The sequence below is a fragment of the Chaetura pelagica genome, unplaced genomic scaffold, assembly GCF_000747805.2.
Source record: "Chaetura pelagica isolate M959 unplaced genomic scaffold, ChaPel_1.0 scaffold124, whole genome shotgun sequence".
Classification (NCBI taxonomy): domain Eukaryota; kingdom Metazoa; phylum Chordata; class Aves; order Apodiformes; family Apodidae; genus Chaetura; species Chaetura pelagica.
The window spans coordinates 632889-647145 of NW_009952891.1; the positions used below are offsets into that span (position 1 = coordinate 632889).

The 14257-nt window shown below is 47.3% G+C and overlaps 1 protein-coding gene across 1 annotated transcript in view; it reads right to left on the bottom strand.

Moving 5' to 3' along the window:
* The window catches only part of AXIN1 (axin 1), a 66399-nt gene that overhangs the window by 11023 nt on the left and 41119 nt on the right, over positions 1 to 14257 (bottom strand). The window contains exons 3-4 of the mRNA XM_009995485.1: positions 10827 to 10923; positions 4618 to 4755 (exon numbers count right to left, since the gene is read on the bottom strand). Of these exons, the coding sequence (XP_009993787.1) occupies positions 4618 to 4755; positions 10827 to 10923 (235 nt within the window). The remainder of the gene's footprint in view (positions 1 to 4617; positions 4756 to 10826; positions 10924 to 14257) is intronic.

Consider the following 14257-nt stretch of genomic DNA (forward strand, 5'->3'; position numbering starts at 1 on the left):
AAAAATTAAATCCAACCAAACCAAACTCCTGGTAGCCAAAATCAAATGTAAACATATCCTTTTTTTTATTTTTTTTTTTTTTTTTAAAGTAATGTTGCTCTGCCTTTTTTTTTTCCTAAGTCTAAATACAGTAGCTCTTTTTTGCCATTTAGTCATGCTTTAGCAAAAATGTTCTTCTAAAGAACATTTAAAATAAAGTTTCTTATAGTGAAATAAAGTTTTTGTTTCATTTGGGGTTGAAAATCAGACATTTGATTTCTCCCAGGCATGCTAAGGCTAGAGTGAAACACATCACACAGCTCAAGGAGGGTTGGAACTGACTGCTTGGTCTTCTAGCTCCCAACTGTCTAGGAGATGCTGTTAGTGACTCCCAGGTCCTTGCCAGGAAGAATAAAACTCCTCTATGCTGACAGCCACAGTTTTGATGCTGACAAACTACTTTACACTCCAACATAAGCTCAGATATTTATGAAGTTTCTTTATTGGAAGTCAAGATTCCTAATTTTTTAAATTACATAAGCAGGATTCCAGCAAGCCCTTTAATCCTGCTCTTTCTTCTTCTGATGGAACAGCAAAGAAACCAGTTTCAGCCCAGGGCATCTCTGCCCTGGCAGATAAATGCATCTGCTCAAAAACACTGAGTGCCACCAGCTTTGCCTGTCAGATGCCATCATCCATCACTTGCTAACCAGCCCCCAAGTCTCAGCTGCCAACCACGCAGCGAGAAAGCAAACAACAAGCATCCTCCTGTGCCACACCTGGGGGTTCAAACCTGAACCAGGGACAATGCCAGGCTTTGAAAGTGCCACAGCCATGGGTGCTGCCAGCCCGGGGGTGTAACATGATGCCTAAGTCTGGAGGGAACCCACAACATTCTATCAAATCATTTTGAAGAACTTCAGAGGCACTTTTCATCTGCAGCCACAAGGCTGCCAACTTGCCAACCACCATCCCTGGGCACCGAGCTCAGGCACAAGAAAAGATGAAGGCTGTGCTGACTAAATCCCTGCCACCAGGGTAAATATTTATTAGCAGTTTATGGTAACCCAGTGATGTGCTTAGCACTTGAGAGGCTTTTAGGGCTGGTACCTGCTTTCTGGAAAACTCTTAGGTTGAAGCATCATCCCAGTGTGCAGGGGTAAATCTGAGCCTGGCACAGATGCCTGATGAATGGCAGCAGAGCTGTCACACTGGAGCAGGGTGGCATCAGAGAGGCAACCTGGGGTGGTCCAGCCAAATGGGCACCTGGGATTCAGGAAATCCTCTGGCTGCCTGGAACTCTGTTTTGCCAATTACTGGGAGCTGGTACTTTGCTGTGCTCCAAGCCTGGGATGAGAATGGGCAAAGGGGAGGAGAGGGATGCACTGGCTCACTTAGCTCACCTGTGCCACTGAGGAGATCTGGACCTCAAGCAAGTCCTCAGGCAGGAGCAAGTGCTGCTGGGGTTGGTGTGTGCAGGCAGGCCTGGGGCAGCTGGATTCCCACTCCACAGCACTGATACCATAGCTATCTGCACCCAAACCTGCCTGTACCCAACCTGCCTGCACCCAACCTGCCAGCACCCAAACCTGCCTGCACCCAAACCTGCCTGCAGCTCATGGCACAAGCCTGCTGCCCAACCTGCACCCTTCAGCCCTCTGAACACCCTTCAGCCCATGGCTGCCACTGGCAGAAGCCAACAAGATGACAAAGAAGGCCCAGACAGGAGGCAAGAACACTGTGTCTGACACCAAAGGAAGGTGAAGGTCTGTGAGCTCTGGAGCCCTGTCTCAGCATCTGGCCGAGGAGAACTGGGCAGAACTGGGCAGTGTGTGCTGCCCTTTCCGGCAGGGAAGCCCTGGGTGCCATAACCACTAGATGGTGCTTTGTTGACATAACATTGTCAGAAACCTCTTCCATCCACTCCGGAAGGCAGAGGCAGCTGGAGAGATACAGACTGCAACTTTGCTGCCTGGCTGTGGAGCTGTTTCTGCTGTGCAGCAGGGCCAGGGCTGCCCTTTCCTTTGAATTAGGAGGCTGCAACCTGCCCTGCTGAGCCAGGGGAAGAGATACCTTGCTGCAAACCTCCTCCTCTGCCTTCTCCCAGTCCCACCACTCAGGCTGCTGCTGGTCAGCAGGGCACAACAGCTCACCTAACCACCAGTGAGTTTTCCATCATCATGCAAATGTTTTCTATCTCTAGTGAGGCAATATTTTATATTCAAACAGTGAGAATCTCAGCCCTGGATTTTGCTTCTCCTGCTTTATTTTCAGTTCCCTCAGTTCAAAGACAGACTGATCTGTATGATGCAATACTGAGCTGTATGATATGATACTGGTCTGTATGATAAGGTGCTGCAGCTTCCATGCACAGACATGAGGCTAAAGTGGCTCAAAAACTAGTAAGGGGACATGCCTGTCCTCTAATCCTCTCTCATGTTGCTCAGAATAACTAATGAAATCAGAATTTGTGTGGTTTTTTTTTTGAAAAACAGAAATCTTAGTCTTTTCAGTAAAAGCCTCTAAACTAGATGCCTCTTCTTGATGTTACTGCATGATGCAGCTTTGAAGGGGAATCTGCAGACAGCTCAGTATGGGGGAGAAAAATCCTTTTTTCCTGGCTTTTGCAAAATATTTCCAGCTTCTCTGCTAAGCTGGTAACTGCCCACTGTGATTTGTGCTTGTGGTTTTCCCTGTGCTGCTGTTCAGTGAGCCATGCAGACCTGGTAAGAGGTTACCCTCTAAGTCCTGGTGTTCAGGTCATAGAAAAAAGCCCTGTGATCTATCAGGATTCAAGCTCTCCTCTTGCTGATACCAGCAGCTCCTGCACCTTAAGTGCTGACCTAAAAAAGCTACAATTGCTTACTCTGAGTTTTCCCTGAATGGCTAATGCCAGATGCCAGCCAGTGAATGAAATACATTCTGCAGACAGCAAAGAGGTTTAATATATAGCATTAGTGGGAGTCCTGGCCTTAAAAATAGATTAAGTCACAGAAAAATGTGTTTAAACAGACTTAAATTTATTCTCTGGCACATAGGTATTTGCTGATTTTATGGTATTGCTACTGGCAGCTTCTTCAAGGAGGGAGTGGGCTGGGATAATGCAGCCTGGTACAGGTGGGGGCTGCCATGGAGCTGTGGGAGGAGGAGGAAGAAGAAAGCTCTAGGACTGTGTTAGCAGAAAATGCTGCTAGTCACACTGGCTTTGTCTAAAAAGCAAGAGGTGCCAGAGAGTAAAATGGACCAGTTCTAGAAGAACAGGAATCTAATCACATAGTAGCACCTTGCTGGCTTTTTTTCTGGCTGATTGCTGGACACAGACATGCAGGGAGTTTGCTGCCCAGTGCTGGGAGCTGGAGGGAAGCTCAGAGACCTCCTCTGCCTTCCTCACTCTTCACATCTGAAACACAGATGTGATTTAAAGCAAATATTACAACCTCTTTTGCTGTTTAAAGATGAACGTTTAATAATATTGATGAATATTTTAAAATGCTGCAATGGGGCTGGATGGCCTGGTCTGGAGCCCCAGAGGCTCAGTTTCTTTGGAAGCAGAGAGTCAGCCAAGACAGGCACCAACACCTCTGCTTTCAGGGAGAGCTGTGGGTTACCAAGTACAGAGCTTTTGCCTCAGGGCCACAGCTGCTATTAGCTGCAGGGACCTACAGTTTCTTCACTTAGGGCTGTAGTTCTACAGCCTTCAGTCTGTGATGTTCAGTGACACTCTGGCATCCTCTGAAAGCTCTCCTGTATGCCCAGAACAAGATGGACAGGTCCCTGTGAGATGCAGTATCTCAGAAGATGTGGTGTGAATATCGCTGAACTGGGTGCCTCACACAGGTAAGGTGAGATGACCAACACCTCACCTTGCAGGCTTCCCTTGGTTCATCTACCCACTCCTGGAGCTCTGAAGGGCCCTGGTGGTACCAGGGCTGAGAGCACACAGTGCCACAGGCTTACCCTTACCCAGGCACCCATGTGCAGTCAGTGTGTTCTCTGCCCAGAGAGAGGATCTTTGGGTGCTACCACACCTGATCAGTTCCACATTTTCTAGGGAAGTGCATTGATGGGCAGAACCCTTTTTTGGTTTTGGTAGGAATGGCCTGCTAGCACACCCAAACACCTCCAAGCATAACCTGGCATGTGGTCACCATCAGACAAAACCCTGCAGGGGATGGTGAAGACCTTTTCCATAGTCCCCATCCTTGCATGGAAGGAACTGCTCACCAAGTCTGTGATGGACAGGAGAGCAAAGGTGCCAAAGATGATGATGGAGAGCACCCACAGCACCTATCTGGTGACAGAAGTGGGCACTGCTGGGCCATGGCTGCTTACAGCAGAAGCTCAGAGCCTTGCACAGACCAGGGACCAGAACCATGGAAGCTCCTGGCACAATGTGGGCCTCCAGAAGCCCTCTGCAAAGTGATGGTGGTGGCTGTTGGAGTAGGGAAATGGTCACCCAGGTTGCTTCCAGAGCAGCTAAAAGCTCCCTGTGGTGTATAGTACACAAACTCCCAGGCTGGTAAAGGAGGTAAGGAGGTTACTGACTGCTGGTAAAGGAGGCAAGGAGGCTACTAACTGCTGGTAAAGGAAGCAAGGAGGTTGCTAACTGCTGGTAAAGGAGGCAAGGAGGTTACTCACCGCTCGAACACGTTTCAGGCGCTCCTCCAATTTCTCCTCTGCTTCACGTTCCTTCTGTACTTCCTCCAAACGATTGATCAGCTCTGCAGCAAACTTCTCTGGTTCAACGTGGATATCCTTTGGCATTCGGTACGTACGCTGGAGGGAAAACACACCAGGGGTTAACAAAAGATGCATGAAAAAGCAGCTGTTTCTTTTGGAGGTTCTCCTGGCTGGAAGCGCCAGTCGTTCCAGTGGGGAGCTGAGAAAGGACAGGCTGGCAGACACAAGAGGTGCAGCCTGGGACTGGTGGGCTGGAGGCTGAGCCACCACCATGAGTTCCCCAGCTCCACACACCAGCCCAGGTAAAGGAAAGGTTTTTTTGAGGCACAATTCAGCAAGCTCTTTAGGCACCAAAGTCCTCCTTGGGAGGGATGTGCTCATTTTCCTGCCAGCGTACACACGGTCAGCAGGGAGACCCTGCTCTGAAAGGCTGGAGAAGGACATACAGACAAACCTCTCAAAAGTCATGCTTATGGCAGTGATGTTTTCACCTTGCCAGAAAGGAGACCTCTTAAGCACACTTATTCAGCTTTCTCCAGGTGGATCAGGTCAATCCCTGCAAACACACCCCACGGCTGCAGAAAGGAGACAGAACCCTGTCAGCTCTGAGACACCTTCTGCCCTCAGCCCAGACACAGGAGGCCACAGCTCCCACAAAGCATCCTCTCTTACTAGAGGATCCTGCAGGATTGCATCTTGGCTCTTCAGAGCCATACCATGATCCCCTGCTTGCTTTATCAGCACAACAACCTCACAAGCACACAGATAGCACTTTTCTGCTTGCTTGGGGTGAAGAAATCACCATTTACCAGAGTTCAAGGGCATTCTTCATTCCTTACACGGAGTTACATTGTCCCTAAATTCCTGAGCTCTGGGATAATAAGTCTGTGTAGATTGACAACTCCTGGTTTTTCCCCTCATTTTTTATCCCTTCTGCATTATTTTGTTAAAATAGTAGGAAAAATTAAAATACAGAAGAGATAAAAAATTAATCTGGAAGAAAAACGTATGGAAAATTCAACAGTACAAAACACCTGCATTCAAATATTTCAATACTGACTTGAGAGAAATATACACTCTACAGGACCAGAGATAAAATTAAATGTGAAGACTTGAGATAATTCATCAAGAACAAATGCAGCACCAGAAGCATCCATTGAGTTGTAATCTTTAAAGGAGGATTAGAGACCACCCGAATTTACCCTGTACCAGCCAAGAGATCAGTGCAGGAGACTAAAATAATGCTTTGCCTCCAAACCTGACAAAAGCATCCAAATCTTACTGGTTTTCTCTCTGCCAGCTCCTGAGTGGAAGACAGGGGAAGGAAAACACGGACAGTAAGTATCCTCTTGCTGGCTCTGAGGAGCTGAAGACCTCTTTTATGACACCCAAGTTGGGTTGCAGAGGTCTCAGTTAGAGCATTGTTTTGTTTGCTGACCCTGCCAGCAACCCCCCCTTTCAGTGCTCACTGCCTTTGCCTCCTCTGCCCTGCTGGATGGGGCTGGGCTACAGAGTCCCTGGGGATGTCTGTGGACACAATGTGGCTCTGCAGGCAGGACTGCCTGCTCCAGCTCTCTGTGACAAGCAGAAGGACTGACAGCTCCACCTGAAGCTGTCCCAGGCAGGACTGACCCATCCAAGCTGGGATCAAACCCAAACCAACCACCCTCTCCTGGCTCGGGGAGCCTGAGTGTAGCAGGAACCCCAAAGCTCCACCATCCATCCCATGAGGCAGCCACCACAGTGGCTTCCATGGAGAAGCAGAACCAGGGAAGATCTCCCCTTTATGTTCACAGTTGTTGAGGCAATGCAGCAGCTCTAAGTCCCTCCCCAGCCCCCTGTGCAAAGGCTGATGTTTGCTCACCTGTGTGTTCAAGTCCTGCCCAAATAAGGTGGCTCCCACCAGGCCCAGCAAGGCTTGAGGACCACAGCTCCCTCTCTAATGGGGATCTGAGGACATTCAGAGCCACTGTTGTATCCAGGGAACTTGAGACAAGCCTTTTACAACTAGCATTTCAGCATGTTTATCCACAGCCTCTCACTGGAGGTGACTGCAGCTTGACTACAGAAATGAAACTGAACCCAAGAATCTTCAGAATTAACTCGTCTTCCTCTCTGATAAACCACTGCATCTGCAAACCCCACTGCCCTGTCCTTAGGGCTCTCCACTCAGCGCAGCTGCTTGCAGAAGTCCTCAGCAGCCAGTTCCAGGGTGCCAGATGCAGAGGAAGCCATCCCTGCAAGGCTCCCCTGACCACCCAAGTTCAATGCAACTGAAACAAACCTCACTTCACCTCATGGACACCAGTTGCATTTGCCCCACATTGTCCTGCTGGGTACCTGTAATGGTGACCCACAGAAAGCTGGCAAGCAGGAGGGTGCTTGGACTATCACCATGGGTCTGACTGTATTCCTAGATCAATGGATGAGCTACACAGACCTCCCCCAAACTACCAGGATTGTGGAATAATGAATGCAAATTCCCCTGTGCTGAAACAACACAGACAACTCCTGAGGGCTCTCACCATCTCCCTGGACAGCCCACATGGATTGCACTGACCTGGTTCAAAAAGCTCAAGACAACAAAGTGTTTGAAAGTCTTATGGAATGACAGGCCTGACTTTGGAAGGGAGACATACTCCATCATAAACCAGCCAGGCTGAGTCTGTTGCCTGGAGGAGGATCCTTCAGGACTTCAGGATTTTCAACCTGTCCCTGTCTTCCTGTGGGCATCCAGAGCCCTACCAAGGGAGCTCTAAGTAAGCTTTATTGTTCTGGAAGCAGAACAGCTCCAAAAGGGTTTGTTCTAAGTAAAGGGTGTAGAACTCTTGAGAACTGCCTGGTTTTGGAGGATCCAGCCCTCCAGTCTGGACCAGAACGAGACCTCTGGCCAATCTGGATTAACAATTCAGAAAGAAACTGCTCCATTTTAAAGAGCAGTTTCAGCTACAGCTGGTTTATCTAACGCTTTATTTAATTTGTTACCCACATTTATTTAATGCCACTAGTTCAGACAGGTCTGTCCAGAACCAACCCCAGCTGAGCTGGGGAGGTTGCAGAGAACAATGGATGGGAAGCTGAATGCCAGATGGGTTGGCAAGAAAGAAATTGCTTAAACTGGTCTAGATGGAGCAATCTTTCCTAGTGACAGCTGTGAGGAAGGATTTCTTGAGGTATCTATCTGTCACCAGAACATTGTCCTCTGTTCTTGACAAGCAAAGTGTCTGAAGCTCTGGTACCTTCAGGAAGAAGCAGCTTGCTAAGAACATGCAAGATACACAAGCTCTCCATGCTATCATGTTTTCTCCTTCTTTTCTTGGAGTCAATGGAGGAGGAGTTGCATGGACTTGGCTCCATGAGACAGATGCAAGTCTTGGGTTTTGCTTGCTCTTTCCTTCCTTGGTACTCCAAGTCTCTGCTTGAAGCCAAAAGAGACACAAACCAGAAGAAAAGCAACACTCACCCACCGTGTAATGGGTTCCTGTGAGAGGCACCAAATGAAGGTTTTGTCACTTGCTAGAGACCTTCACCCACAGCATTCCTGGGCAGAGCATCATGTCATCAAACACACCTTTTCCTAACTTAGAGCATTGGTGAGTGTGCCATTGTGAAGTTGCAGAACACAGCCACCATGCACCAAGTTCTCCTGCAGCACTGCAGGGCATCCTACATAACCAGCACATGCCTTTGTCATCTGGAAGCAGCACGGCTGGTGAACCCAGCAGGCAGGCTCCTATGAACATATCATCATGGCAGTTTATAGCTTCTGGACCTAACTAGAAGTGCTGCTATTAAAAGCTATAGAAGCTCTTTCAGAATTCTGTGTAATAGCCCCATAACTCATTTGTAAGGGAACGGTGACGTCTCTAAAGGACTTCTGAAATGACTTTTCAGAAGGAGAAGGTTCTCTGCTATCACTAGGAAAACATGCCATGCATTCTGCAAGCACTATCAGTGTGGACTCTGGCTATGCAGGTGAGATATGAGTCCATAAAGACCTTCACTCAAAGGCTGCTATTTAGTCATGGCTGCACGTTCAGAAGCTCCCTAACCACCAGGTCCAGGGGGCTGATGGAACCTGCTTTAGCTACGGGCTGTGAGGTAGCCTAACCACCAGCTTTGGAAAGCAACACTTGAAGCAACATTTGCATGGCTCCTTGCTAATTGGAGAAGTTTTAATTCAAGAAGCGTGCAGTTAGAGGTGATTTTAAAAGACTAACTTTATAACATTTCACACTGGTGTTGTCAAAACACATTGTCTAATTACCTTCTCCTTTCTTGGCTGATTGATAAGCCAGGGCAGAGCAGTGACTCTCTGAAGTCGATGCCAATTCTGTGTCAGTAATTGGCTGGCAGGAGGTGCCAGCGTGTCTGAACTAAACTTTTATTCCCTGGAGAAAGACTAGAAGTAACTCAACTTCTCAGTCCTGTGCACCCCTATAAATATGCACCAAGGTGCCTTTTTCCCTGGGACTTAAAATTGCAGTGCAGAATCTAATGGGAACAGTGGCTGTTTCACAGAAAAGTCCTTGTGAAGTGTCTGTGTCTAGTTTAGGAGGAATATGTAATTCTACAAGACTGTGTAGATAAGTAGGAGAATATAAAAATTTATAAGCAGCAGGTGGCCAATTTAAACCTTGTTTTCCCACCCCCCTTTTTTCAACTGGTTTCCAAAAAGGTCGATAAAATTTAATGCTAAGTAAAACTAATTAGCCTGCAAGGAACTGCTGCTGGAATGACACTTATTCAGTTCAACAAAAGAAATGTTTGGCAGATGGAAGTTCGTTAAAGCAGAGCTCACTATACATATTTAATGCTCCATACTTTGGGTTTATAACCTGCAGTTCATCAAGGCATTGCCAGTGCACACAATCAACAGAAAAGCCACGATTATTTTTATCCAAAAGGTAAAGCCACTGACAAGCTTTGAAGTCAGAGAATATTCCCTCGGTAGTTCCCACTGTTGGGGACCAGCAACAACAACAACAACAACAAAAAAATAAAGGCCAAGCTTTCAAACTTCAACCCTAACAAAGCCATGCTTACAGTAAAAACGGCACCAAGTGAAAGAAAAAGGCACCCAGCCAGTCTTTTCAACAGCGACCACACTGGGAAAGCAACTGCATGAAAAGAGAGGTGACTGAACAAGGATGGTGAGTGAGCGTCCACAGCCTGGGCTTTTATTGTCAACCCAGTGATCAAAGACCAGGAGACCCTCTTAAATCTAAGGAAAATAATCTAATTTAAAAGGCAAAACAAAGAGCGGTGGTTTTGGGTTTTGGTTTGGTTTGTTTTTTTGCTTTTAAATCAGATGAAAACAAGGGTGTATTTCTGCTGGTATTGTGCTGCTTTGAGCAGGCAGGATGAGAACAGCTGCCTCCAGTTTGAAGGCACTTCTGGAAAAAAGCAGATGGAGGGCTTTTTTTTTTTTTTTTCCTTCCCCATTTGATTTGTGCTGGAGTCCAGCTGTCCAAAGGGGAAAGAAGCACCTTTATTCCCTGCTAGATATTAAATGTCACCTGTAACTGCTCACAGAAAGAAAGTAATAATAAGCAGAGCTGCAGATGGTGCTGCAGAGCCCTAGCAGGTATGTTCATCTTCCAAAGCCGTTTGCTTACCTGAAGCAACCAGGGAGACAGTGTCAGACAAATTAAATACTTATGCCTGCACCTTCTTTGCTCTCCTGCCTCACACCCCCAGGCAGGCTTTGCCGAGTGCCTGGGAACAGGTCACAGCTCCTTTGGCTGCCCAGTGCAGAAATACTGCTCGGGACAGTTGTGTTTCTTCTCAGCTGACCTTGGCTGAGAGCTACATCAGCCTCCATGTCCCATGGCCTCCTGCACCTTCCACAAACACCTCCAGCTCACCCAAGGGCACTTAAACTGCATGCAGGGAGATGCCAGCCAGCTCTTCCCTTCTCCAGGAGAAACAATTGTCTACTGACTGAACAGTTAAGAAAAAATTAGACATATTGGGCAGCCCAGGATGATGAATTTGGCAGAAGACTAGCAAGCCCTTTCCTAGGATGGTGTATTTCCATCTTAAAACATCTCCAAATGAACCCAATACTAAATGAGGGGTTAAACTTGAGCAAGCAGAGCAACTCTACACTAAGATCTCACATATTTTGCATATTTACCTCTGGGGAAGGAGACAGTGCTACTTACAGGAATGTGAGGTAGTGGCACACGTCCATTTGCTTTGGCACTTTCTTGCATCTCTCTGCGATGCTGCTTTCGGAGTCTGTAGGGTGGGATCCCATCTCTGCTGGAACAAAACAACAGGCCACGCTTTAGCTCCTCTCATACATCACATTCCTCTCAGCCCCCCCAGCAAAGGTAGGAAACCCCTTTACTCCTGAGAAAGGCTTTGCATGCCCAGGGCCAGTGCAGCAGAGTAAGAGGAATCCGTGCAGGGAACAATGCTTGCCCAGGTGCCCCCAGACCTGGAACACTCTGGCATTGGGTGCTGGGGGGACTCACAGGGCATCCACTGGAACAGAGCAGAGCAGGGCTCTGGCGACCGCTGCCCTAGGCAGAGGGCAGGGAGAAGGACTTGGACCATATCCTGGTACCTTTTATAGTTGGTTGCTTTCTACAAAAGAGCCTGTAATGTACACAGCAAACCACAGCACAGGAGAGGAGGGGGAGGAGGAGTGGGAGCTCAGTGAGCATCTACAGTGAGGGGAACTTGGTCAGGGAACAAGGTATATATTTTTAAGAGAGCGTGACAACTTCTCAAATGGCTTATCAAAGTGAAGGGGTTGGCTCCACTGCTCTTAAGCAGGTCTCTAGCTCAGTCTGGAATTACAGGCCTGATCCTGGAGGTACTTTGTGGAGTAAGAGGACAAGGTTAGGGAGGGATGTCATGGGCAGTGACACCCAAGGGAACCAGCTCTGCTGGGGTTCGTGCCCTTGCTGAAAAAGCTGGTGACTGAGGCCTCTGTAGAGGAAGGAGACAGTAGTGGCAATGATCCTTGGTCCTGACAGACTGGGAGCTGGGTCTGTGGCTCTGTCATGAGCTGGGGGATGGTGAGACCTCTCTGCCAAGCTGCACACAGCTCAAAGATGGGGCCTGGGAGCACATGGGTGCCAGCAAAGGGCAGCCAGAGGGGTCTGAACCACCAGGCTGCACTGAGCACTGCAAACCATCACTGGCTGAGCATAACTTCAGGAGAAGAAAGGAACTGTGTTTTTGTTCTCACCATTGCAACCACCCTGCTTACACCCTGGGAGAAAGAGAATGTGAATGAGGTGGAGCTCAGTTACAACGTAAGGACATAGGCCCATGTCCTGGTGACACTGATTTTGAGAAAAAACAACAAATGCAAACTCAAATGCCAGCCTGGAGTTTGGCAATTTGGAATTTTCCTTTTTTATTTTACACATTCCCCTGATTCAGTAAAACAACTGTTTGGGAAGGCTGTTCAATGCCACAGACACTCATGGAAATGAACAGGGGGGGTTAGTTTATCACAAGTACCAAATAATTTCCACGCACACTGTCTCCTTCCAGCCCTGACCCACTTGGGAGCAGAGCAAATGAACTGGTCCCAGCACATCTCACAGCAACAAGATGTTTGCACAGGCCAAATGCCCTTAGCACCTACCCCCCTCCCCAGCTGCCAGGCACAGCTGCTTCTCAACATCAGCCAAACAGCTTAACCAGCAGGTTTTTAAAGTCGAGGTGCCATTTGGCAAGGGAAACACAATTTACTGCCTTGTTTTGCCTGCAAAAGCTCCCAAGCTACAAGCACTGGCTCCCTGGAAAGGTGGGTGCAGGCAGAACTACCACCAAACAACAGCAGACCAAAGGCCACTTCATGCAGTAACTCAGGCATTCAAAATTAACCACCACTAAACTAAAATAAAACCCATGATTAATGACAAGTGTTTTTTAGTAGGAAGACAAATGAGAGAACAGAAAATTAACCAGGCTAATTACAGCTCTGGATGTTGGCTGCAGGTAATGCAGGAGAAGGAAGAGAGGGAGGAAGAGAGCATCAGCTCTGCTGCACCCAGCAGTGACAGGGAGCAGAGCAATGTCCCCCAGTGTCACAGGTGATGGTGACACAGCTTTCATTAGGCAGCTTCATTTTCTTTAATGACAAACCTCCATTTGAAAAACAACTTAAAAGATTCACAACGGTTACAAGAGTTTCATTGCCTCACGATGTGGCTTTTTCCAGGCTGGATGGCAACTGACAATTTTCAGAGGTGGTGGTGGGGAAAAATATATATTAAAAAATTAAAAATCTGGGTGACTATTTTAGCCATCACTGGTCGGCACCCACAGACAACATAACATGCCAGCTTAACCCCTGCACAAAACCCGGGAGCCAGAACACAACTCGCACGCTAAAGCTGCTGCGGCCATTCGTGGGGAAAGCAGCATTATATTAGAAGGTGCAATTTTTCTTTCTTTCTCTCTTTTTTTTTTATTTTTTTCCCCTTTAATTCTCCCCAGCAGCAGTCCCAGCGGAAAGAGCGACTTTTGTTCCCAGCACAGTAGCGAGAGGCTGATAATGGCCTCTAATCTATCCGGCTTCAAACACATGTTCAGCCCCGCTGTGCTGCCTTTGATGTCATTTTAACTAGATTCCCCAATGCCACCTCTGAACTTGGAACATTCCTTCGTTCAATGTACTGTGCCAACTCAACCAGAGGAAGCAAATTCAAAGATAAGCACTTTAATTTTATCCCAACAAAACCTTATTCAATAGATGGGGGGGACAGCAAGGAAAACCAATACCGTACTTTTGTTTTCCTTTTGTCAGGTAGCTTGCTTTGAGATATTTTCAATAGATAGAAAAAGAAAATATCTATTAAAAAATAAAATTAAAACTTTTTAAAAGCACATCTACTTGAAAAAGAAAACTTCTCCAAACTGTTTTTTGCCTTATTCCATCCTGTGATTTTTCTCTAGCACCAGAAAGCTCCATGCTGAAATGCAAGGGAGGGGGGGAGCCAGAGTTTTTCTACCATTTATTTAATGATAATGCAACTGGTTTGCTACTGGGGAAACATTGGAGGCTTCCTCTCCTCTCCAAACCACCCTGCAAGAGCTTCTGGTGAGCAGGGAGGTTTTGCTGTGGCTCTGGAGTTGAACTCTCATAACACAGGCTGTCTTTTCTCCTCCACAGTCTCCAAACCCAACCATTAAGCCTAACAAGTTGGAAATCATCACGGAGGATCTTTTAAATTAAAAAGCTGTTAAACTTGTTTAAATACAGCAGAACCCAAGGTCATTCTGGATCACTGGCAGTAGGAAAGACAGGAAACAAATCCACAGTGAAGCTGATATTTTCTACCAATTACTCTTATCAAAGCAGCACCGTCACCGAGAGACCTTTCTCACATAAAGAAGCACGTTGGGAAAATTGCCAGGAATTTTGGCCAAAGGCCAGTCATCCAAGGAATAATATTTAATCTGCAAGGTTTTTTGAAGGAGTAACCACTGTCCTAAATCCCTTCACTCTGGGAAATGGTCATCCTTACTCTAGGGCAGGTTTGACTGGAATTGGGGGAAGAGCAAGCATCCCTCCAGGCTTCCCAGGGGAAGCAAAGCTCATCTCCCAACCAAGATAAGTCAGGACACA